General features: G+C 49.4%; 1 protein-coding gene across 6 annotated transcripts in view; it reads right to left on the bottom strand.

Moving 5' to 3' along the window:
• Positions 1–13,418: 13,418 nt before the first annotated feature.
• LOC135914147 (uncharacterized) overlaps positions 13,419–24,006 on the bottom strand; it is a 95,000-nt gene continuing 84,412 nt past the window's right edge. For 5 of the 6 annotated variants that reach the window (XR_010568218.1, XM_070528876.1, XM_070528873.1 and 2 more), the window contains one exon: positions 13,419–13,629. Coding sequence is in view for 5 of the 6 variants with exons in the window: in XM_070528876.1 (XP_070384977.1) it covers positions 13,479–13,629 (151 nt within the window). In the remaining variant the exon portion in view is untranslated. Of the gene's footprint in view, positions 13,630–15,596; positions 16,700–24,006 lie in introns of those variants that run through there. The other variant, XM_070528874.1, reaches the window with a different exon arrangement.

Here is a 24,006-nt window from a genome sequence, read left to right as displayed (position 1 = left end):
TCGCTGTGCACGACAGCATGCGGTACCATTTATATGTGATGATGAGGGGGCAACTTACGTCCATTAAGACTCGGGAGGGTCACCTACTCGGCTGTGTTCCTAGCGATTGCTGATCAAGCTGGAGAGGCCCGAGTAGCCGCAAATGCTGCGGTATTTATTTTCCGATGAAAAGAACTTTGAGCACGACCGAAAACTTTCCTGCCGTAATGGCAGGTCGCTTTGTGCAAGTTCCAATGAGTTAGCTGCAGTGTTCTACACGGAATTTCCATCATCCACAACAACGGTAACACCATGCCGGCACGCTGATTTGCAGAAGGTGTCCGCGTTAATGCTGCCTCGTACGCAGAGGTGCTCATCACTGCAACGCCCCGGACAGAGACTGTTTCTAGAGGAAAATGTTACGACGGTCAGCAACACCAAGCCCTCGCTCACACCGCCTGCATTACACAGGAGTGGTTTGCCGACAGCTTCCATGACCCTGTCATTCCCAACTGGAGACTTCGTACCTCTCCACATCTCTATCCACTCGACTAGCTCATGTGAGGCGGCATTGCGAGAGGTGCCAAGAAACAGCCAAATAATACGAAACACTCGCTGAGGGCTGCCATAGCTGCGTGAATGCGAACATTTGTAGTGGCCCCTTAACCCCTTCACGCTGCCACGTGCGCAGTTGAATGTGTCGTTGCTGAGGACGGTGAATCCATTGACCAATTGTGGGAACAAAGCATTACGGAACTATTGCCCACAATTTCGTAAAAAAAAATTACCGATGATTACGTTACTTCCTAATGCGAAATTTGAGCGCAGCAAATAAGCTGTTTCACCTTTTCGATAGATTGAGGCAAAGAAATCGAGCAACACATGTATGCGCTATCACATAATTTTTTTTTCACACGTATTCCTTTAACAAAGACTCCACTAACAGTTCTTGACAGTCATGAAGGAAGCTTTGTGGTCGGAGAAATAGACTGATATATGTTCGACTTGGTACACCAATGCTTGATTCTCAAAGACGAGATCTATACAAGTGCCTCGCGAGGTTGTCACAGCCGTGGGACGCGTTACGAGCGAGAGGAACGGGATGTTCTCTCGCATAAGTGTTAGGAAATTGCTGTTTGTCTTTATGTCAACATTAAAGTCCCCCACTACTAACATCGGTGTGGATCGATGGACGGTTAATGCGAGTTGCAGGAAGTGCACGACGTCTTTCGTGAGTGCGGTAGCGGACTTACGAAAGCGGTATCAGTCGGTCGCTGCTAGCGCTGGGGGGATGAAAGGGGGGCGGAGCTGGTTACGAGGCCGACGACAACGCCGACGACGACGCGAAACCCAGGAACGGACGCCTAAGAGCCATTTGTGTAGCCAGCCCTCCTCCACAGTCTCTCCTCCTCCCTTCCATCATCCTCCCTCGCCCGGAGAGCCGACAGCGCGCATGCGCGGCGGCGGAGCAGATTCGTCGGCGAGCTGGTTACGAGGCCGACGACAACGCCGACGACGACGACGCGAAACCCAGGAACGGACGCCAAAGAGCTGCGCTCTAAAATCTGTGTTTTGCTATAGATGCTCTCCTGTGCGTGAAGGCAAAAGTGTGCTCTCAAATACCTCGCGAACCCGGTACATATACATGCTGTTGAAAACGTTGCATACTTGAAGACGTGCATGCCCAGAAGGGTGGCACAATTGGGGAAAATAGTATGTTTTCAGAGGATAACAATCACATATGTTTTCAGGTACTGCTTGTAAAATTAGCAAATTGTGAAGACTGCAATGTTGTGCATCACGTGCATGCAGCAAATGTGAATGTGTAGAGCATACAACACTACAACAGAGTGTTTGCACATTGCTTGTAATTTGTGTTGTCCGATCTGACAGACTGAAAATGGATAACAAAGTGCTATGGCCATTTCTTATGCACGTGCTCATTGTGTGTACCTCATTGTGGTCACATCAGGTTCTTAGGCTTCATTGCATGTTGAGACCCATCATGACATTGCTTTGTGCCTGTACTGTGATTGCACTGCCACGTGTTCGGGGCGCATTTTAGGTTCCGTTAAGTGCTCCTCCACACGTGGTGTAGATGCTGGGTAGGAATGGAACCTGCCGAGAAGTCAAGAGACTGCAGCTGTGGCGGGGTGATGGCGCGCTCCAGTGCGCGTGAAGAGGGGTCGGCTGTGGGTTCGCTTTCAAAGGTGTCCGGCGCCATTCGCAGAAATTCGTGGTCGGCAAGGCGCTGGCACATGCATATAATATCAGCAATGCAGGTAGGATCCTTGGTGGCCAACACATTCAAGGCTGCAGTCACAATGCCTTTGAGTACAAGGCGTACTCTGTCGGTTTCCATCATCGAAGCGTTGACATGTCGGCGAAATGAGAGGACATCATCTACATGCGAGGTGTGGGACTTGCATAGTTGCTGCTTTCGAGTGCGCAACAAACTGCCGGAGGACGAAAACCTTCTTCAAAGAATTCCAGTCGGGGAAGTCGATCTTGTGGTTGAATGAAGAAGCCTTCGATACGGCCTTGAGTTAGAAGTTTGTGCGGCGTAGCCTAATCGCCTTGCCCCACCGGTTGCGTGAACTTACCCGGGCGCAGTTGTCAAGCCAATCCTGCACATCTTCACTGTGAAGGCCAGCGAGCAGATGGGGATCGTGCAAGGGCCCAGAGATGATCCAAGGAGAGCATGTGGCAGACGTAGCCGAGATTGTAGATGTCGATGTGTGATGGAGCGTCTTGCAGCTTGAGGGCGATTAGCTGGCACAAACGGCTACCTGAGCGAAGCTCCAGGACGTAGAGCAGGCCAGAAGGCGTTCCGGACCATAGGAGCAATCTCCACCACGTGTGACGTAGCAGTTAACACGACCTTGAACACGGCCCTAACACGTTGCAGCACAATGAATGTATTGCCAAGTTTGCATTGCGAGGTTTTCAGATGCGATATGAACTGTGATCATAAGCTGCCATGTGTGCTCGGCCCCAACGTTACGTTGGACTCCTACTGTAAGGCATGCAATGTGCAGCTCGGTGTGGTCGCCACTTTGTGTGGCTGCAACGCGCAACTTCATGCATCTTCTTAAATTGCAAACGTGCAAGCGAAGTACCATTGATCTGTTCGCGTGACACATTCGTCTGAACCATGGAATGCCTATTGGAAAATTGTGATCACAACCCAGGGCAGGTCCTGTCACGCATGCAAAGTGAGAACTGTTCGATGCATGCTGACAAAGTGGCAGTGCTGCAGTGGGAAAGCTATTAAACATAATTTGTTACACATCAAAACAGCGTGTGATCTACATGTGCGGCGTGTTTCACACATGTGTGTAATACATGGCGTGAAGTCATTTTTGTATCACTGTACCCTTCAGTTTACTCGTTAGACAATTGGTGCACAAAGTGAACTTGATTGGGTCGTTTCGTGCCACATGCACGTGCATCACAACGTCGGCTCAGAGTTAAGTCAGCTGCCAAGTGAGATTCAAAATGCGGTGGTCCTCACGATGTCGCAATACATATAGCATCATCGTTACACAAAACAGGAAGTTTTGGTCTATGCGAACTGCATTGCCTCACCATTCACATGCATGGTGAAGTAAATTGCATGTAAATTCCTTGCTGGGATCACATTTGCAGCTGTCCTTGTGCTTCATGCTTTTCATCTTCGTACCTTGCAATCGAGCTTGTTGCAACAGTTCTCATGGAGGCGCAGACGGAGTATTTCTTTTCAAGCGTCCTTGCTCTACATTGCACCACCTTCCCAAGTGAATCACTTCAGATGACCACTGTATGATACGTGTAGCGAATTGTCTGCAGTATGAGTTGCGGTCCGCTTGTAATGCCACACGTGTTGCCCTATCGCACCTATGGCAAAATGGTTCGACCCCTGTTGCTTCAAACAATTGTCCATCTTAACTGGCAAGGGTCATCCGCCACTGTATGACGATGGCCATACGTACTTCGAGTGGGTAATGCGTACTTCTTTGTCTGCACATCAATACCTCCCGATTATTTCGTAGAGCACTGCTTCGTGCTACATGGCACAGAATATGGCACGTAATCTGAAGCACAGTTCACTTTTGCGTTTGCGCCACAGACAAGAAAGCGCGCCTCAATGGGGCCTAGCCTATTTTCAGAAAGCCGAAAGGCCCCATTCTGAGAGTGCATCACTAAGCATTGGCCCCTTCGCAGGGCAATGGCGCTCGCTCTTAAAGTGTGCCATACTCCTCTTCGTATTATGTGGTCAGAAATGCTGCGGCATCTCCTCACAACAAAAATTACCTCAATATGCCACAAGCACTTGTGCACCTTTCTTGCAGTCACGTTTCTGTACCCACAGCGTGGTGTAGGAGTTCATACAAGAATGTCACGTACAAGATATGTGCCAAAATGATCTTTATATGAGCTTCCAGTCTCCTACAACTATGTCGTTTCCTACTAGGCCATCAGGGCTTGCAGCCAAGTAACAGTGCGCAGGGTGGACAAACAAACCGAACTTTTGCACCTGGACCCCCAGATGCTCCTCCAGCTCCTGAATGGCTAGTGCTTCGTGTTGTCGGCCGAAGCGCATTGGTCAGTATCAACAGAACTATACAAGAGCGCGCGCACGGTCTTCTCGCAGCTGGTGTGCTCTCTCATTTTGCATACCCTGCCGAAAGAAGAAGCGGTCAGGCGCTTCCTTCGCTCCTGGAACCACACTGGGCTCTCGGCCTGTCCTCTCGTGTCTCGTTCGAGTTGTTCTCGTTGCTCTTCCGACAGCTCGAGGGTCTCCAGAAAGGTCTCGCATGCCTGTGCGAAGCGTTCTTCTTCGATTTCGGGTCTCTGTGCGTTCGGCCCGTAATCATGATCCGCGTTCGCATTTTTATGCGGCAGCGGGTCCTCTCCGTGGGTACTTCGTGCCCTTGATCTTGCGGCGATTTTGTGACCAAGAGTTCTGGTCAGTCGCGCTTCCTTGCTCTTTACGTGGGCTTTTGTCCATCGCCCTGGGCTGCTTTTGTACATGCTCGTATGTAGCACACGGTGATAGCCTCCTCGAGCATTGAACGATACTGCCGCACCGAGGCATCTTGTGTTGTACGAACGCCTCTGGCAGAAGTTTACGCGCTTGCCTCCGACTAACTTTGCAACCACCGAGTTCAAGTGTTCCGCGGCATTGTTGTCCACGTCGTGTATCAGGCTGAACGAGTTGTCAGCCACTCGGTTCATTGCTACGAGTGTTTCTTCATACACGCCCGTGGACCGCAGCTCGGGAACTCGGTTAAATTCGTCATTTTTTGGGCCGGAACAGAAGTAAGTTGCACAGTGCTGGTGCTCGCCGAACACGTGGCTTGGTCCGTTTCTTACGTCGGCCTCGAGTTGTCTAATTTTCTGATGCAGAGGACCGTCCTGCGAACTGCGATATCTTATTGCAGAGGCGACGCCAATGCGCAGCCGCACTGCTGCCTGAAGCAGGAGCACCTTTTGGGAGGATGGCAGCCTTTGCGGTCTCTTTCGCTGGGCAATAACTCTGATGCAGCCTGAGTAGTTCCGCAGGACATGATTGCGGCATTCCACCTTCTGCACAAAGTGGTGGCCATACGGCGCTGCTTCTAGTACGCACTTGTAAGTGCTAGAGCCACCGTCGGCTATCAGCCTAGTGTATTTTAGGCCTTGGATATCAAGGCTGCGCCGAAAGCCTTCGACAATTATGTCGCGCTCCATGCTCGTTGGGCTACCACGCCAATTTCGGTAGCAAGTGTGCTCCCTCGGTCCTCCAATGACCTTTTCCCTTGCGTAAAACGTGCAAAATTTATTTCGCACGCCTACGAAAAGGACCTCTTCGTCCGGAATTCGATGATGGCAGCCTGGGCAAAAAAGGAAGGGTAGTGACTATCACCCATTTTATATTATGTGAAAAACGAGCGATTCTTTCAATTTGCGCACCTGCGACCGGAAGTGCAGGAAATGAAAAAAACATGTGCCTTATTATGGGTAACTGCTTGCATGAACGAGTTCTTCGGAGTACCCTTAACGGATAGGGGCGCCACCGAATATGACCATGCCAATTTCTGGCTGCTACAGTTACTATCGACTTACAACCCGAAAATAAAAGCAACATTTCTTCAAGATGACGTTGTACAATAGGTGGAAACTGTGCAAGGAGAAATAAGAACAGCCTCGTTCCGTTTCAATCCACCATGGGGAGACGTGAAATTATGCACGAATTCAGGGCAGGTTACACTGATGCAACAAATGCGCATTTCCTAGATGTTGTAATGCATTTACATCATCACTGTTTTTGTTAGACGAAAGGAGAATCTGATGCACCACGAAAAGAAGCAGCACAATAAATGGTATTGGTAAAAAGAAATGTCCTTTTAATAGCGATAAAGCTTTGTCAATTGAGCTACCTGGTTATGGAAATATGCACGTTCCCTTCGTTTGAACATGTATGCAGTTGTAGATCTTGCAAGTGAAAAGTAAACAAATTTGCGAAAATTTAAGCTGTATGCGTACGCTCACCGATGCACGTTCTGCGTGGCTTGTGCTTTCACGAAAAAGCAGGTTGTGAATGACGCGCTCCGCAAGTACACGTGCTGACTAATGGTGATGACGAGCACGTACAGGGCGTTCTTCCGATGACAAGCAGCTAGTGTGCTAAGGAAAAGTTAAACTATATCAACTATTCATTGATGGAGGGCATTGCGTGATCTGTAGTGAGGCGTAGTAGAAAAAACAACTGCGAGAAAATCTTGTACAGTGTGCTAAACGCAACGTTGCAATTGTCTTTCATTAACCCGACGTTACGTCGACATTTATATATTACTTTTCACTTGTTTCGCTTGTAACTTATTTCGATGTTGGTACTATGCACCCTCACCGTCACATTAACCAGCGCATAGTCAGTGCGACAATGTAAGAAACGCTTATATCAAACGCTCTTCACATTCCTGTTACAAACGGTACACGTATTCAGTTTCACTAACAAGTACATTTCTTTAATAAGAACAATTACATTACTATTCACACACAATTTTTCTTGTATTAAAATGGTGCAACAGTTCATTATAAGGAATTAGCTATTTCACTCACTGATCAAGTGTGTCATATGTTTGTCCACGTCATAGCACCGTATGCATTCTCAACCATTCAGTAATGGTCGCGCACAAGCACGTGCTCAAAGGATGGCCCGAGCCCCCCCCCCCCGCCCCCACATTAAGCGGCATAGCCCACCCCATCCCCCTTCCTGTCCACGCCACCACTTCTCATACACATTGCTAGAGTGGCGACAAATCAATCTATTCGGCGGTCGAGATCTCGCTGCCTTTTACAAGGAACGCTGTATACGACTAACCTTCCGTAGTTTTTCCAGCGTCCGCCATCAGAAGAAATCATCATGTGGGCTGATCCTGGTGATAGTGCAGAAAGAGTACAAGCTCAATCGCACATACCCCTGTGGGCCGGGAACACGCTCCCTTCGAGATCATCCGGATGGGCCCACGTATGGGAAGTGCTTAACGCCTGCTTCACCTCCGCCGCGGGTCGGCCCGGCAATGCACTATCTAGGGCGTCGGCCCACGTATGGGGACTGCCTGCGTCACCTCCGCCGCAGGTCGGCCTGGCCATTAGCTGTTCAGGAGGTAATGGCCCGGCTTTTTACTACCTTGGGGCCGACCCACGGCAAAGGTGTAGTACTTCGCTTGTCGTTTGAGAGCTTTGGCTGTCGTCAGCTTCCGCTGCCATTCCATATTCACATAGTGGAATGGTCGTCAATTTTTCCATTCCTTTTGGTAGGCAGTATGCTATTGGCATTTCCTGGGCCAGTTTTCTCCTCAGTTCGGTGCCCGCGCGATTAACTCGAGATGCGTTCAGTTGCCATCACCTATTCAACGATTACGCGCATCGCTGATGCTTCGTCAGTTCAACCTTCTTTGTTTAGACTGATCCAGGGACCAACAAAGCGATTTGGTTCGTTCTCAGCCGGTCTGTGTGCTCGTGCAACGACTTATGGCCGGAAAAAACGTCGCTTGCGTTGAACTTTTTCTTTTCCTGCAACATTTCCTCGAGTGACGGCTCGCCTCGACACTGGCAGATCCTCAGAACCACGTAACCGCGCTTTGGTTTGTTACGTTGGAGAATAACGTAACGCGAACCAGCGTCCAATATCACAGCCTGCAATGACCGTTAAACTCATAAGCAATATGACTGTCACCCGTTACCTCGTCTGGTGTTTCCCTAATTGTGCAGCACTGTTCCTACGAAATCGCCAACTGGAAACAAGAGCCGCAAGGAGTTGAGAAATTAAGCGATCTACTAAGCGCGAGAGCCAAGGCAACAACCAAACAGGAAAAAAAGCGAAAATGAACAAATTTACCTGTATGTGTGAAAATATTTATGGATGAACATCTTTTTATTGGAAAAGGAAGCTGAGAAAACGTTGCCGAAACTGGAGAATAATGCCATCTGTTTTGAATGATGCTTCTATAGTTATTAGTCGAGCCATCTGATGTAGCCACTTCACTGCTTTGCTAGATTGGGTGTTTTTATAACCTTCGCTGGCGGCCGCAGTACGTCTAGAACCTCAGAGTCCTGCGCTCTACGCGGTTTTACGGGACTCGTGACCGCGCTTCGTTACCCAACTTCCCAAGTAACAACACCAGTCGGCTTTGGCACTTTAATTGGTAAAGCAGTAAATGAGGGATCCAAAAGAACTGTGGTTGTTCCGCAAATATATACATTTCTCTACAATTCTTCCAGAGTTGATTAAAAAAACGCTACTAGAAATCTTTCCTTTACGCTTTCTCTTGTTTACTTGCTGTTGTCAGTGTTCTTCCGTTACTTCTTTCATGCTCGAGTGCATTTGATGTGGTTCCTTGTTTGCCAAGTAAAGGAGAAGTCTATCTCATAGGCGTTCCTGTCAGATACACCTTATTTCAATTGTGCTTTGCGGGTTTACGCGTCTTTATGGCGAATGGTGGGCCTTATTAGGATTTCTACTACTAAAGGTACATTCCCCCCCCCTCATTTACATAGAAAGGTTACACCGGGTTGCCCCCCACCCCCCGAAAAAAAAATCCTGGGTACGTGTCTGGTCGTGCATATTCCAGGTTTCACTAAATTCTTCCCCTCATCCTGTATATCTGTCTAGAGTGAACTCTTTCCGTACTGTAACAGTGACACCATAGTAGAACAATTCGATGAGTTGTAGCCGCGCTTAGAAGGGAGACATGTCAATTGACAAATGGTACCTGCCGTGGTGGCTTAGAGGCGGCCGTATTTCGCCGCGAATGAAATGTACGAAAGGCCCGTGCATTGTGGGTTGGCTGTACATTAAAGAGCAGGAGTCGGTCGAAACTATGCTTCATTGTTTGTGCGTCATAGTGAGATCGAGGTCTTGTCACGTGAAAACCCCGACGTTTAAGTAATTTTAACCGCATAAAAAGTGAAATTAGCTGTGGCTCCTGAGTTTAGGGATACTAATGATAAACGGTCCCGGTGCAAATAGGAATGTGCACACTGACAAAGTGCAGTGCATTGAGAGGATAAAATTTCCTGCTTATAGGAATCCCCTTCGTGTAAAAGGCACGTGAAAATCGTAAGTGACCTAAAAAGAGTGCTTTTGCGATGTTATTGCTGTCTTATTTTACGACCTAAGTCAAACGTTGCGAGGAGCAAAATAAACACCAAGTGGGAGAAGTTAGCTGTCCTACATAATGGGAAACAACAGGAATAATGTACGAAGACTGATGTTAGAGGGCGTGTATATACATTTTTCATACATGGACGTCACATCACTGGCAAAAGCGACATATTCATGTACAAGCTACTCTTACGACGCTATTACGCCTGCGTGTACCGGCTAACCGCATTTTCTTCCGCAGTGCAAAGTACTTCTGCGCACGTCTTCCTTGTTCGCGGAACAGACAATTTTTATCCCTTTAATGAATTCCATACCTTCTTATGTCCAACGTTGCACGTGCACAGGGAATACTATAACTAAAAGGTAAAGCCTTGCGTGTAATAGGACAGATCTCCCATAAAACTTCCCAATGTCTGTGCACTCAGATCCGTGGTGAAATGAATCGGTGCATGTGCTTCCAGTACTGCACTTCTTATCTTTTTCAATTCTTTGCCTAACAAATTGATGCAGGGGATTCTCATGCTTTTTTTCTCTTTCATACAACAAGATTTGTCAAACAGCACCACTACGCAACATTGCTTTTATGCAGCGCAATGACGCAGCTTTTTTTTTTGTAGTCACTATTGGGGAAGATGGAATTACTCCTAATTTGCATACGTCACCAAGTATACTGACGTTCAAGTACTGTTCACTCTTGCGACGCACTTTACTGTCATCGTTCGAAGGTCGGCACGATTGGCATGACCTAAATTTCCCTCTTCTCGTCATAGAGGAACTTTTGCGACTACCACAGTTCCTTGCGCTTGCAATCGAACAAATTTTTGAATGCGTCACCGAAAAGGTCGCATCAATTGCACGTTCAATATTGTGCATTGCGATTATATTGCAGTCAGTAACACTTAATCGAAAATATGTTAACATTGTCTGAGTTATGCGCATTACAATAACTTTGATTCTACAAAAGACTTGGAATAGGAAACAAGTGCGCAATTAGTTGCTGCACCGCTGAAGCCTTCAAGGAGAGTGCGAACAGAAAAAAGAAAAAAGAAAAGACGGTTTACACGCTTCTTGGAACCGTCGTTTATTAGCCCGCCGACCTTCTGTGCACCTGCTTAATTTTCTACCATGCTCCCGCTCGATGTTCTTATATCTCACTTAACGCAGAACCTTCTAGCTCATCTTTCACCACAAGCTTGTTCAGAATATCTTACTCTCTTTCTTAGCAAATAAATTACAGTTACTCGTTGTGATGGTTCAAGCTGGGTTCAGGCCACCGACTAAATTTGCACAACATATGGAAAGTTCGCTCGTACAGAGGTTCCATTAATTATTTCTTGTATGCTTTGCGCATCTGCACACCTACATTCATGTTTTTTTACGAAGCCCAAATGTTCAACATGACTGCAAGTTCGTGTAGCATTATTATTATAATTATTATCAGCCATGGAAACTTACAAACACACAAAGGAAACAAGAGTGGCGCAAGTTGACACCTGACACCGAGAGGGCCACAACGCCTGCCTACTCTTTTGGGACGAAGCATCACTATGTTTTCCGATCGCAAGTACTTAATACAGTTCAAGCCGGTGTAAACGGGAAATAAATAAAATAAAAATAAATTTACGGCAATGGCTACCAATGCTGCTGAATGCATACTTTCAGTGAAACCTACAACCCACAGTCATACTGCAGTATTACCGAACAAGTTCGCTAGAAAAATGTCATACAAGAAGTCTCGGCATGACGACTTGTTCGGGAGCAGTCGGGGCCCCAACCGCTCTCCTGCCCCTGATACACGCTTACACCACTCCGGGCACCACTACAAAACATATACGCACCGCTGCATACCCTCCACGATCAGTTGTTGTGCAAATCTTTAAAAAATTATGCTACTGTGCTCTGGGCTCTGACATACATACAATTTGCGTTTAAAATGCGTAGCTATGAACACAGGGGCCTGTATTCGGCATTATTTATTGAGGTATCTGATAAGTGCAATGCAAACTCACTACTCCGGATGAGGCATCGTAGTGGTTCTTGTATGACCTCTTGGACCAGGCGCCGTCAGCAACAACTGTGATCGTCGGTACCCCGTCCTCGTCCACGTCTCCACACTCGCGGGCTAGGCGTGCTTCCTCGACGCCAGCCGCTTTCATCATGTCCCATGCAGCTATCTCGATGGTGTCGTCGACTTTATCCTGGCACTTGGAGAAAGTTGCTGATGACATCGTTGGAACATTTAGCGTGCCCAGAAGTTCGGAGAGGTTCGTGTAACCGACGCCAATGGCCACAGCTCCCGACGTCGCTGCCGTGTTTGCGTCCATCATAGCCGGATTTTCCTTTGGGGGCGGCTCTGTGGTGATGACGTCTTCCCTGTTGCTCATTCTGCATTTGAAGGTGAACGCGCTGATCAGCCCTTGCCGGCGCTCCTTCATAAACTGCATGTCCGCAAAGGAGCAATCGAAAGGCTCGTGCCTCGACAGTGCCTGGTAAGAGGCAATGAAATGGTTGATGTCGACCAGCCGCCTCCCTTCCAGTATTTCGCCGACCTTGTCTTGTGTGTCTTCATTCGCCAACGATGCGGAGACTTGCAAAGGTGCTGACTGTGCTAGTTGCTGAGAAGTGTCATCATCCTCACCAAATAGCACTTCTGAAGCAACGCTTTCCGTTGGTGAACTTGCCATTTGCCCAGCACCAGACGTCGAGGACGTAGCGAAGGAGCGAAACTTGCGCATATTTAGAAGAATGCGCTTTCTCTTCTTACCGAACTTCTGGCTACGCTTCCGTGCCATGGCTTGCTGTAGCGTGCGAGAAGCTGCCGAACTCAACTTCACACAACGAAGTGACCACTTTCTCACGTACAGCAGCACTAACAACAACTGACCACTCTTTTTCGCGTCCAGATAGCCCGCGCTAAAGCCGTCTGCTCCGGGGATTGTTGAGAGTATGCTAGGCGCAGCTTCGTATTTCTTGTGCGTTGAAATTACATTCTTAAGTTATGCGCACGCAGAAAATTGACGCCAAATGAGCGTTAGCTAACTAAAACATTTAGATAAATCCACACTGCGTCTCGTGGCCGTTACTTTGGCCCATGCTATGCACAAGGACATGTCAAACAAGCACACCCTTTGGTGTCGTCTGCTATTGCTCCGTGCCAATGTACGTAATCGACGCGCTTACTTTGGTGCCCTTTTGTTTTCTACACTTGCACCTCAGCACATGTAATTTACTATTTAAGTTATCATTAAAGCGACTGAAAACCCTTTTTAAACAATCATTTCCATTGAATATATCATACGGCAAATCGGCTGAAAGTAACAACACTAAACAACGTCTTGTGTAGCAATGGCGCCATAGTGGAGTACATCGAGTACATGGTGCACCATGCACAACTGCAGTACCTTACGTCGGTTACATTTCACGCGTTCCTGCCGTACCATGCGGGTACGCAGCAATACGTGCACTTGTCGTCATTCCGTCAGTTTCTCTTTACCTTCGTTCGAGTGAATACATCTGGTGTGACGCAAAGAACGCGTGTGGCATGAAGCGGACTGCACGTTTTCTCACGTAAGTTGCTGTTTTCATGTCGTTATGGCTATGGCTGTTATTACAGTTTATATTTTCTTGCTGCTTACCACAACCTCATGAGTTACCGCGTGCTGGGGTTTCCACCCCCAGAGCAGCGCTACGGCTACATCTCAGGTACTAAATAACTTCATGAACCAACGGGGGAGAGAAACATGTTCCCCATTATCGCTCAGTAAACAATAAAAATTCATGAACCGAACATGCCACAGGAACATGGGGAGGGATGATGATAGAAACATCTTTATTGACAGCAAAGGAGAAGTCGTGAAGGCGCTGCTTGTCACGGAGTCTGCGGCGACGGCCCACGGCCCGTGCCTCTGGGATCAGTGCCCGTCGGTACTTGCACGCGCCGTCGGGAAGGCCGCCCTCCCACTGCTCTCGGGTGCAGGACGTGAAAAGCAGCCGACCGCCATAATTGATCGTGCGATTTCCTGCACGTTTGCCACAACCAAAAAAATGTTACTCATTTGGGGCGCTAATGATATTTGAGCCAATAACACGTTCGAGCGATGTAGATGTCATGTTGCCAACAGCATGTACAAATAAATATTGCATGCAATTTCCAGTACTAGTTTTTAAATGTAGCCCGATTCGTAGGGTTGCGGGTGGCGGCTTGAAGCACTTTGTAGACCTGAAAGTGCGCGGACTCGAGGAGGGTGAGCGATATATTGGGGTCGTACGGTGACTAGAAGTATGACTGTACGCATGCTTTCAGCTTTTCTTCAACGAAAGTAGCGAACAACTCTTGCGCGTACGACAGCATACTCTCAGCGACATTTCGGCACGTTTCATATGGGCCTTTTATACGTGCTCATATGCAAGTACACTTGTGCATCCAGTGAAGAAATTAATATTTTTTTTATGCGAAGCATATTACGAGAGCTCAACCCAGCTCCTCAGACGCGGCGGTGTCGCCTTGAAACCACGTGACACCGTGACGTCACGACAGAGGAGAAGTGGCTTTGGCTCAACTCTTGCAAGACGGGCTGGGGGGGAATCGAACCAGGGTCTCCGGAGTGTGGGACGGAGACGCTACCACTGAGCCACGAGTACGATGCTTCAAAGCGGTACAAAAGCGCCTCTAGTGAATGCGGTGTTGCCTTAGAAACGAGCTGTTTCTAAGGCGTGCGTCTCTTGCTCAGGCGCACATTTCGTTGCCGCGCGGAACGCTGCTTTGCTCGACGCTCACCGCGTCCAATGCGGGGCGCGTAGTCGCTGCCCTGTAGCCCATTGTCTTACACCCCTTGGCGGGTCGACGGGAACGCTGTCGCGTTCCACTCTTGAAGGCGAAGCAGTAATGCATGAGTTGTTTCTTCGTCTAGCCGAACCAAATATAGCCAAGCAACAGCAGTTCACCAGGCTAAACAGTGGTTCAACAACTAAAATAAAGGCTAGTATGCTTCGCATCCTGGGCTTAACCTTACCTAAGCCACAGCCATTTTTTTTCTCAAATATTGCTTCTAACTTCAGCAGTGCTATAGTAAAACGGTGTCGCAGTCAACGTGACTACTGTTACGTTTCGCCTACGACGCGCGGATGCAGCAACAGACGCGGGGGCTTCGTTTAAAGCGGCGGACATTTTGGCCCGTTCGGAGCGGCCGCGACGCATCCCCGCCGAGCGCGTCCCGGCATGTTCAGTGCCACGTGTCTTTGTGTGTGCGTGTGTGTGTGTGTGCCCACGCTTGTCAAAGCGCGGCAGCCGGGGAGAGGAGCTCCCCAAGTGTGAAGCGAGGAGGTCTGACCGGCGCCGGCCCGTCTGATGCGTCACTACACGTCTCTACATGTCTCAGTCCGTCCGTGCCTTGCTGTCACGTGACGTAGTCCCGTGACCTTCCCTCTTGCTCTCAACTCCGAGAGTATAAGAGCAGTTGCCCCCGGACGCCAAGAGAGAGGCTCCGATTTCTTCTGTTGAGTAACGTGCTTTCCCGTCTCTCTACTTCGGTCGACCTGACCGCCCGCTTTTTGCGATGCTAGAATAAACAAGTTGTTCTGTTAGCAGTCGCCTCATGCTTTGCTGGGACCTTCGGATGCTTCCAGTGTGCCCCAGGCCGCCAGGCCAACGCTACCCTTGGGGCTTGCGACCCATTTGCAACAACGGGCGCCAACGGTCCGGTTGCAACAACGGGTGTCAGCACTGAGGTTCCAACAGCCGGTGCCATCGGTGCGGATCAAACACTACTCTATCAGGTGCATTTTAAAACAATTCTTGTCAACCATACTTCCACAAGCGTGCCTAAATGTATTAGTTTGTAATACATCTACTTCTCATTGCTTCAGCCAATTTAAACTGTTTTTCGAGCTAGCTTGGTATTTTTCTTTTATGTCATTTTATTGTTTTGCTTGCTTATGTCTGCGTACATTCTTTGTAACTTCACAACAGAAATGTGTTGGAGCCCACCAGTTTGCTTTGGTCAGTCTCGCGAGAGGCTGGTTGTCTGTTTTTCCTTCCGTTCCCCTTCTTTGCAGGCCGTCGGCGAGCCGGGCGGGGTGCGGGGGTGCGGGGAGAGGGTTCACCGAGCGTTGCTCGCACGATGTTGTCCTCCTCGCAAGGAGGGGTGGAGGGAGGCGGGTTATGTCCGTTGCCAAGGCTCTCAGTGGAACCGGCGGAATCCGGTACCGCGGCAGCGGCTCGCTCAGGGTGGCTGTCTGTGGAGACGGCGGCAACAGGCGCTCGTGGTGAGGGCGTGCTGGTTGGCGCTTCGGCTGCTTCCCGCGTGTCAGACGCTGGGGCGGGCAGACTCCGAGCGTTGTCATGGCAACGGGGGAGGTCGGCGGAATCCGGCTCGTGCACGATCGCTTGTATAGGGGCGCGTTCGGCAGGGTGACGTCCGTTGCGGGGTCAGTCGACCCCCTGTCAACAGGAGATCGGGGGGAGGCCGCGGGGGCTGAGGCGCAATCAGCGCCCGTAGATGTCTCGCTGAAGGAGGTGTTTGTTGTAGTGGCAGACGAAGCTTCACTACAAGTGTTCGAGGATGGCGTAGAGGCACGATCCGATTTGGCTAGGCTGTCGGCAAGCGAGCTAGCACAGCTGTTGTCCGTTGCAGACAGGGACGGAGAGGTGGCTTCGGAGGTGGTGTCGCTGCCTGATACCGCATGCGCGATATCCTTGTCAACGGTCGGCGGCGTTTGGCAGCTGGCAGGTGGTGCGTTCAGCTTCACAGGTGAAACAAAGTAAAAGTGCAGCACTGGAGTGTCCATAGCTGCAGATGGGTCAGGGGCGGGCGAACTGGGGCCGGCCTGAGGTGTGGACAAGGGCGGGCGGGTGTCGTCGTCAGTTGGCGAGAGTCGGCCGGCTCTGCGTGTCCTGCGGCTGGTGAGCCTCGTTGTAGGCGAAAGACGCCTCGATGGGTTGTGTAGGTTTCGTCCTGCTTCCCTGAGAAGCAGGTCTAGGGCACGGGAGCGGCCTTGTGGAGTACCGGTGCGGTACAGCGCCGCAGTATCCTGGCTATCACCCATGAGGGCGAGGTTCGACAGGTGTGGCGGCTCAAAAACCCATGGCTGCTCGCCCGAGAGCCCTGACAAGGGCTGCACTCAGCGGAAGCGACGGGGCGAAGGGCGTTTAAAGCGGCTAGGAAAAAGCGCGCGAAACTAGAGCAATTAACAGCGTGACCTCTCAAGCGAGAGGCCCCAGGAAAAAAGGGGAAAGGTTAGTTATGAGCGCATAGCACGTCCATTTTCTGAGATCTTTCGGCGATTCTGGCGCCCGTACGCTAACGAGACGCGTCCACATAGCAACAGCAGAATGGTTGCTAATGGACCATCTCGGCTTGATAAGTTTGGCACGAGGCATCAGACGGCGTCCTGTTTTATAACGTTTGCGTTTCCGTAAGGTAAACTAAGACTTCAAAGGACACGCACTGTAATGGCCCGCAACGCTGCTTATACATTTAACGTACGTAAGGGGACAAACGCTGTTCTAAATCTCTAATTACTCGTACTTTGAAATCTGCGGCGTTTTATATGAGCACAAACATTATTGTAACATAGTTCGGTAGTTTTTGGGCACGCTTGCCGCACCGGGCTATGTGACGCGGTTAGCAAAATGCAGCTTGACTGTGGTGACGGTTTTGCGTGTACTGAATATTCCTGGGACAAGTTCGTGACGCTTTCTCTGACCCCCAAAATAATTGTATTTCTTTCTTAACGTTTTGGAATACTTTTGAGGCATGCTAGGCGCGCCTGCGGTTGTGAAGCAGTTAGCAAAGAAGCAAGCCGGCTGTGGTGACAGTTAGTTTGGCCTGTACTGAAATTTGGTGGGACAAGTTTGTGACGCCTTTTATGCCCTCCAAGAACATATGTATACCTTTTTCCGATACTCACGCTTGTCGAAAACGCAACGAGCGATCGCCAAGAGGGATAACACGGGAGTGCGTTGCTACGCTGGCAGGACGCGTAAAACATAACGCCAACGAGCTCAAAAACCAGGAATTTGACAGTCTGTCTTCTGAGCGACTGAAAATAGGCGTTGCACACTAATTTCTCTTGAGTGCGATTAGCAGGCATGTTCCGAACACGTAACATAGTCTGGCTGAGAACCAGTGTTGTGGTCTCTGTGTTTGGCATACCATCACGTCGACTAAGGGCAAGTTGTTCTGGAAACGCGCAGTCACCCGTGTATTTGTGATGTTAATGTGCAGGAAATAATGTCCGGGAAGCAAGGGATCCTTGATAATTAGGTGCTTTCTTCATATTTTATGGCCTTGTTTGGAAGGAGTCTATTTGCTACGAGATGTATTTAAAAGTGAATTTATCTGTAATGCCGCCCATCCACCCCTTACGCACGCTTCGCCTCTATACGCAATATTCCTTTTGGGTCAATATACCAATATGATACATGCTTGTAATTTACCTTTCTTCAGCTGATAACATCCGATGGAGCTTCGTACGGCGACGACTTCTGCTTACCTGGTGCCACAACTGTGGATGAATGCACAAAAAGCCCGGAACGAGCATTTATATATTGAGCAAAATAAACGTTTCATCATTTCAGAAGATGTCTTGCGTTTACTTTATGAAATTGCACGTGGCACAGATTCGGTGGGGGCCTGTCAAGATCGTTCACAATCATATTTACTAAAGAACAAAATGATTCCGAGCCAAGGCCGTGCGTGGTTCAGTAGTAGAAGCGAAAAAAAATTGGAGGACGCTTAAGCTTCGCCTTCAAGAGTGGAACGCGATAGCGTTCCCGTCGACCCGCCAATGGGTGTAAGACAATGGGCTACAGGGCAGCCATCACTTACGAGGCGCCCCGCATCAGACGCGGTGAGCGTCGAGCCATATGGTCGAGCAACGCGGCGTTCGGCGCAGCAACGAAACGTGCGCCTGAGCAAGCGGAGCGAACCAAAGAACTCGGTATCCCGGAGGGGGAAATGATGCACGCCAGCCAAACGCCGTGATCGGCACTGGCAGAGAGATAGAGAGATAGTGATCTAAAGAAAGGAAGGACGCTTGATTCTACAGAGGGAGCCAGGCGAAGCGTTGTCAGGGGAGAGAGTCCGAGCCGCGACAGCTCCAATGCGCGCGTGGCGCGCCATCTGTCGGGGCAGCGCCGTACATGGAGAGGAGGGGGTCTTCTGTGTTTGCCGCAAGATGGCTCTCCGTGTGCGGAAAGCGCAGAAGAAATGCAGCGAAACGCACTTCGCTACTCGTGTAATTGCGACTTCTGTAAGTTACATGGTCATAATTACCGATATACACCACAGTATAACTTTCCACGGCTCGTTTCGAAGGCAACACCGCATTCACTAGAGGCGCGTTTGTACCTTTTGGAAGCATCGAAATCGTGGCTGAGTGGTAGCGTCTCCGCCTCACACTCCGGAGACCCTGGTTCGATTCCCACCCAGCCCATCTTTGAAGTTGCTTTTTATTTATGGAGTGCCTGCCGTGATTTATCGCTCACGGTCAACGCCGCAACACGCTGACACCGACGCCGACGACACCGGCTTTTCTGCGACACGAGCTCCTTAACGCTATCGCGTTAAAATGCCGCGCCGATCAGTGCAGCTGACGCGGCGTTTACCAGCTGGCGTACAAAACGCGCGCGCCCAAAACCGAAACCGGAAGGTGTTAATCCCATCCGCTTGGTGCGCTACAGTCAATTCGGCCGCTGCGCTTTATGGAAGTGTCCGCTCTTGTTAAATCTCTTTTCTATGTGACCAAACGCTGTAAGTATACCTAAAACCCCTCAATGTTTGAAAAGTAGCACCATTCCTAGATCTCTCCGCCACCCCGCTCACCCTGGCGCGTCCTCCTCTACGCCTCCTGTTCCTTCTCTTTAATTAAATCCTCTCTCTCCTGTCGCCCCAGCCTCCTCCGCTCCCCCATTGGCCAATCTGTGTCATGTGGAAGCAGGCGCCACGCTTATGTATATTTTTTTGTTTCCAGTGCGGAGCTGGCGCCGCGCTTCTGTATATTTTTTTCTTTCCAGCGCGCACCGACCTCCACGGTTGGGCCTGCGCGGCGAAGTACGGCAGGCGAACTGACGGAGTGCGTTAGCGTAATAGAACGTGCAGGGCCGAGAACTTAACTGCGATGCCGTGCTGCTGCGACTTCGGTTGTCGCAACAGACACAGCGAGGGCGAATACCTTTTGCTTTGCCATCCGGCGGGCACAACGCAAAAAGAACTGTGGATTCACAGCATCGGGCGAGCTGACCTCGAGGAAGTGGCAAAGAACGCACGGCTTTGTGAAGTAAGGGCCACGGCTACTCACAACCTCTTATTTTGAGCCTACACTCTAAGCCAAAAAGGACTAAAACGGGTATGGCTGTTGGTCTCTTGGGGGACTAAATGACCTGCCACAGATTTTGAACCAAATTTGGATTAACTTCGGGAGCAAATGCGGCGGCCTAACTGGGGGAGCAACTACTGCAGACTAAAAGTGAGGGCAACTATTAGTCCCTCCCAGTTAGTCCCTAGAGGATCAACGGTTAGTCTGTTAAAGTTAGTCTACAGGAGTAACTGCAGGAGCAACTTTTAGTCCATCCCAGTTAGTCCCTAGAGGACCAACAGTTAGTCTGTTAAGGTTAGTCCACAGGGAGTAACTGCAGGAGCAACTTTTAGTCCATCCCAGTTAGTCCCTAGAGGATAAACGATTAGTCTGTTTAGGTTTGTCCACAGGGACTAACTTTACGAGCAACTTTTAAGCCAGGGAGGACCAATGGTTGGGCTGGTTATGTTAGCCCAGAGACTATCTGATCGCCCTTCTCTGGAGAAATGTTCTTCCTTTCAAGTACTTCCACTAAACCAACAGTTGTTCCCCCAAGATTAAATGTTGCCCACCATAAAGGTAATGGTTATACCACCTTAATGTTCTTCTAGAGGCTAACGGTTCAAACAGGAATGATTACCATTCAATCCGAAACAATGTGTTTCGGATTGAATATAGTGTTTGGAATAAATCATACTTTTCAGTCATGCACCGAAATCACATTTCCAATGATTCCAGGTTGCCATAGCTTTTCAAGCAAAAACAATGATCGAACTCAAGTAACCCATGTTTATTTTTAATTACATATTGCCACCATCGTCTTGAGCCACAATTAACAAAACAAAAAAGGAATACTAGCATACAAATGCCAAGTCCTTGGTATACAGTAATGACATATAAATACACAAGATAAAATAAATTGGCTGAAAATATGCAGCAGTTCAAACAAAATAAAACAACTCCAACTTATACAGCAGATGAAACGTGTCATAGCCAGAGTAAAATCATGAAAATAAAATTAAGTCAGGAGCAGCCACAGTCAAATATAATTTAGAAGCACTCTACAATAACCCCCGAATGCAGAGATCTAACTTTGCTCGAACTTCTGGCAGTCTCAAGACAGCTTCGCCGTGCGTCGTAAATCGTGCTTGATCTTGCGGACGACTTGCGAACGACTTGGCTGCGTCGAAGTCCGCTCAAGTTTGAAGTCTGCTCCCGGGCTAGCTTGAAAATGACTTCGTGTGTTATTCCAACATGGCAGCCTCCCGAACGGACGTCGCGCAGAGGTTAGCTGCTTTTGAGTTTGCTTGCCACGCCATGGATACAGCATTTTCAGAGGCGCATCCCTTGCCGAAAATTCCGCGACCCACCCTACGTGACCGAGGGAATCCGATGGAGCTGTACGACGACGAACAATTGCTCGGTCGCTACAGATTCACGAAGAACGCCGTGCGACTTCTCGCTATGTTGCCTATCCGGGTAAGCGGGGACAACAGAGGACCGACTGTGTGCCTCCCATGCAGCAGTTGCTGATGGCTGTGATGTTTTGCGGTGCTGGCACGTTTCAAACAGTCACCGGAGGTCCGGTCCGCATTCCTCAGTCAACAGTGTGCGGCGCAGTTGGAAAGGTGACTCTGCTCATCGCGAAGCACCCGCGCCTCATGCTGGTGCGCTTTCCGCAGTCGCGGAAAGATTGATTGCGAGCGTATTTTCTCATCTCCTATGACTACACATAATAAAAAGTAGCCCAAATAAGTCAGTCATGCAGAACATGTGCGCTTACCAGTTTTGTGGCGCTTTCCCTTTTCTTCCGCAGCTTCCGCTTTCCGCTTTTGCTTCAGGTTGGTCCAGCATTTTTTCAGTTGCAGGTGATCGCGCCGCGTAATCCCGTGATTGGCATTCTAATATTTTCCTATTTCTTTCCATGTCTGATTCTTCTTGGTCAACGACGCGACATCAGTTTTCTTGCATTCCACAATATGCTTGTAGTCGTTCAGGAGTGTCGTCGGCAGGCTCTTTTCGTCTTCTTTAACACAGGCTGCCGTCTTGCGTTGCAGTGCATTCTCTTGAGAGGAGACCGTACGTGAGTGCGACATTTTAGCGTCAAAGCCTGTTGACAGAACAGCAATTTCGTACCAAATGCGGCCCGCGGCCGTAGAGCGAGCCCCACAACTTGTTTTCCTAACAGCCGACACGCACTGCCAATTTGCGATGTCTACGACTGTGCCGCACTCTCCCTCTCGTTGTTCTCGACAAACCCTCCATGCGAAGCAGGCAAATCGTTTGCAAGTGTCATTTTATTTGTTTATTTTGTTTTTTATCGGGTGTTGTCACCCATATGGGTCCGGGCAGGCGACTCAACGGCGCTCGGTACTCTTCGTTCGCAGCACATGTTGCAGTTTTTTTCTTGTTTGTGACTCTGGCCCAGTGCGTTCGAATAGGTTGGCTTTTTCTTCACAGGGTCACGTAGCCCGAGGAGAACACGGGCCGTCGCCTTCCTCCTGGAATGCCTATAGGCGAAAAGGGACGTGCGAGCTCCCTCAGAAACCGACCGTATGCCTCGTCTCGGCCTCTTGTATCCGGTTGCCGGCCCAGACGGCGCATCAACGCCTTGCGGCAATCGAGAACAAAAGCCGTTTAAAGACCACCATACGAACCAACCATTTCGTTCGCTTCTCTACGGCAACAAACATGCAACAAAACCTCTGAGGTAAAGGTAAACTGAAACCAAAATAAATGTGACGATAAAATTGATTTGCCCTCAAATACACTGTCGCCTAAAAGTGTAGCGGCGACTTGAAAAGATGGTGAAACCTGCAACTCAAAAAGCGCGCCAAAACACCGAAACTTGAAGACCACCTAAATTCGCCGGGAACGCGCGCGTGCAACCAACACTGCCCATCGCAGCGGCGGACGTAGCCAGATGGAATAATTTTACGCAAACTATACTTCAGCACTTATGCCCTGGTGGAAATTTGGAAAGATACATACTTTTTTGCTGTACAACGTGCCTTACGCTAATAAATTTATTGTTTACCACGAACACAGACGTGCAACCTGCTTTTGTGTTGAAGCACAGTCTTGAATTGACTAAGCAAGTCAGCTTGAGCGTCTATGAAACGCGAAAGCCGACTTGGGCGTTTTGAAGTCCGCCTTTTGCTTCGGGCCGACTTCGTCATGTCCAAGCCCGATCCAAGTTAGATCTCTGCATTCGGGGATTAGTGTCTCTCTAATATCCTGGTCAGATGGGCAAACTTAGGGCACCTTGAGTGAATTTAATTTACTTCGTTGAGTGTCACTTCAGCAGCAGGGTGCTAGGTGGCAAACCAAAGTGCCATTCAGGAATACTGAAAATGATGCTACAGTGAAATCTTAATACAATAAACTTCAGGGGACTACAATAAATTGTTCGTTAATATGAAAGGTCAACATTGCAAAAGCCCCAGAATTAACAATTCCGTGCATCAAGCCATAAGTGTGTAAGTTTTGACTGTGTGGGCCATCCACAAAAACTTTAGAGTTGGCCCTCTGCCTATTGTGTTGCTATTTTCCATTGACTCGGCCACCATATACCACCAAAGCACCGCGGCGCACATGAAAGAGACGCTGTCGACAAAACCTCAGACAAGCTCCCAGTCGCCTCCAAAGCACAATGTTCTTTTTTCTTCTTTTCTTTTTTGTCACTTGCATTGTCGCATGCGGTCACAAAACCTATTAGGTCGTCACCTCCAGAAAGAGCAAAAGAAATATTTGCGGTCTCATCACTACGCTCACGGCGCGCACGCTCCGATTCCGCACGCGCCGGACGACCACCGCGGGTTCGAGCACTACGAGGCGCCATGCGTGCAGGGCACCGCGTCCGCGCCTGCTGCGGCCCGCTCCGTGTGCCGACGCGCAGCTGCGCGCGTACGCGCCCCGCCGGCCCCAGCTCAGGGGGAAGGCGAGACCGCGCGCGCAGTAAGGGAGACCCTAGGCAAAGCTCTCGAGAAGCCAGAAAGTACATTTATTAAACTGGGAGTCAATACAAACATCAATTTTAACGTCCCGTCCGAATCTGAAGCTAGTTACACAAAACATGGCCGAATGGTCGCCGGTGGCCA

The sequence above is a fragment of the Dermacentor albipictus genome, unplaced genomic scaffold, assembly GCF_038994185.2.
Source record: "Dermacentor albipictus isolate Rhodes 1998 colony unplaced genomic scaffold, USDA_Dalb.pri_finalv2 scaffold_15, whole genome shotgun sequence".
NCBI lineage: Eukaryota > Metazoa > Arthropoda > Arachnida > Ixodida > Ixodidae > Dermacentor > Dermacentor albipictus.
The sequence above is the reverse complement of the archived record's forward strand: the minus strand, read 5'-3'. Positions and strand labels throughout refer to the sequence as shown.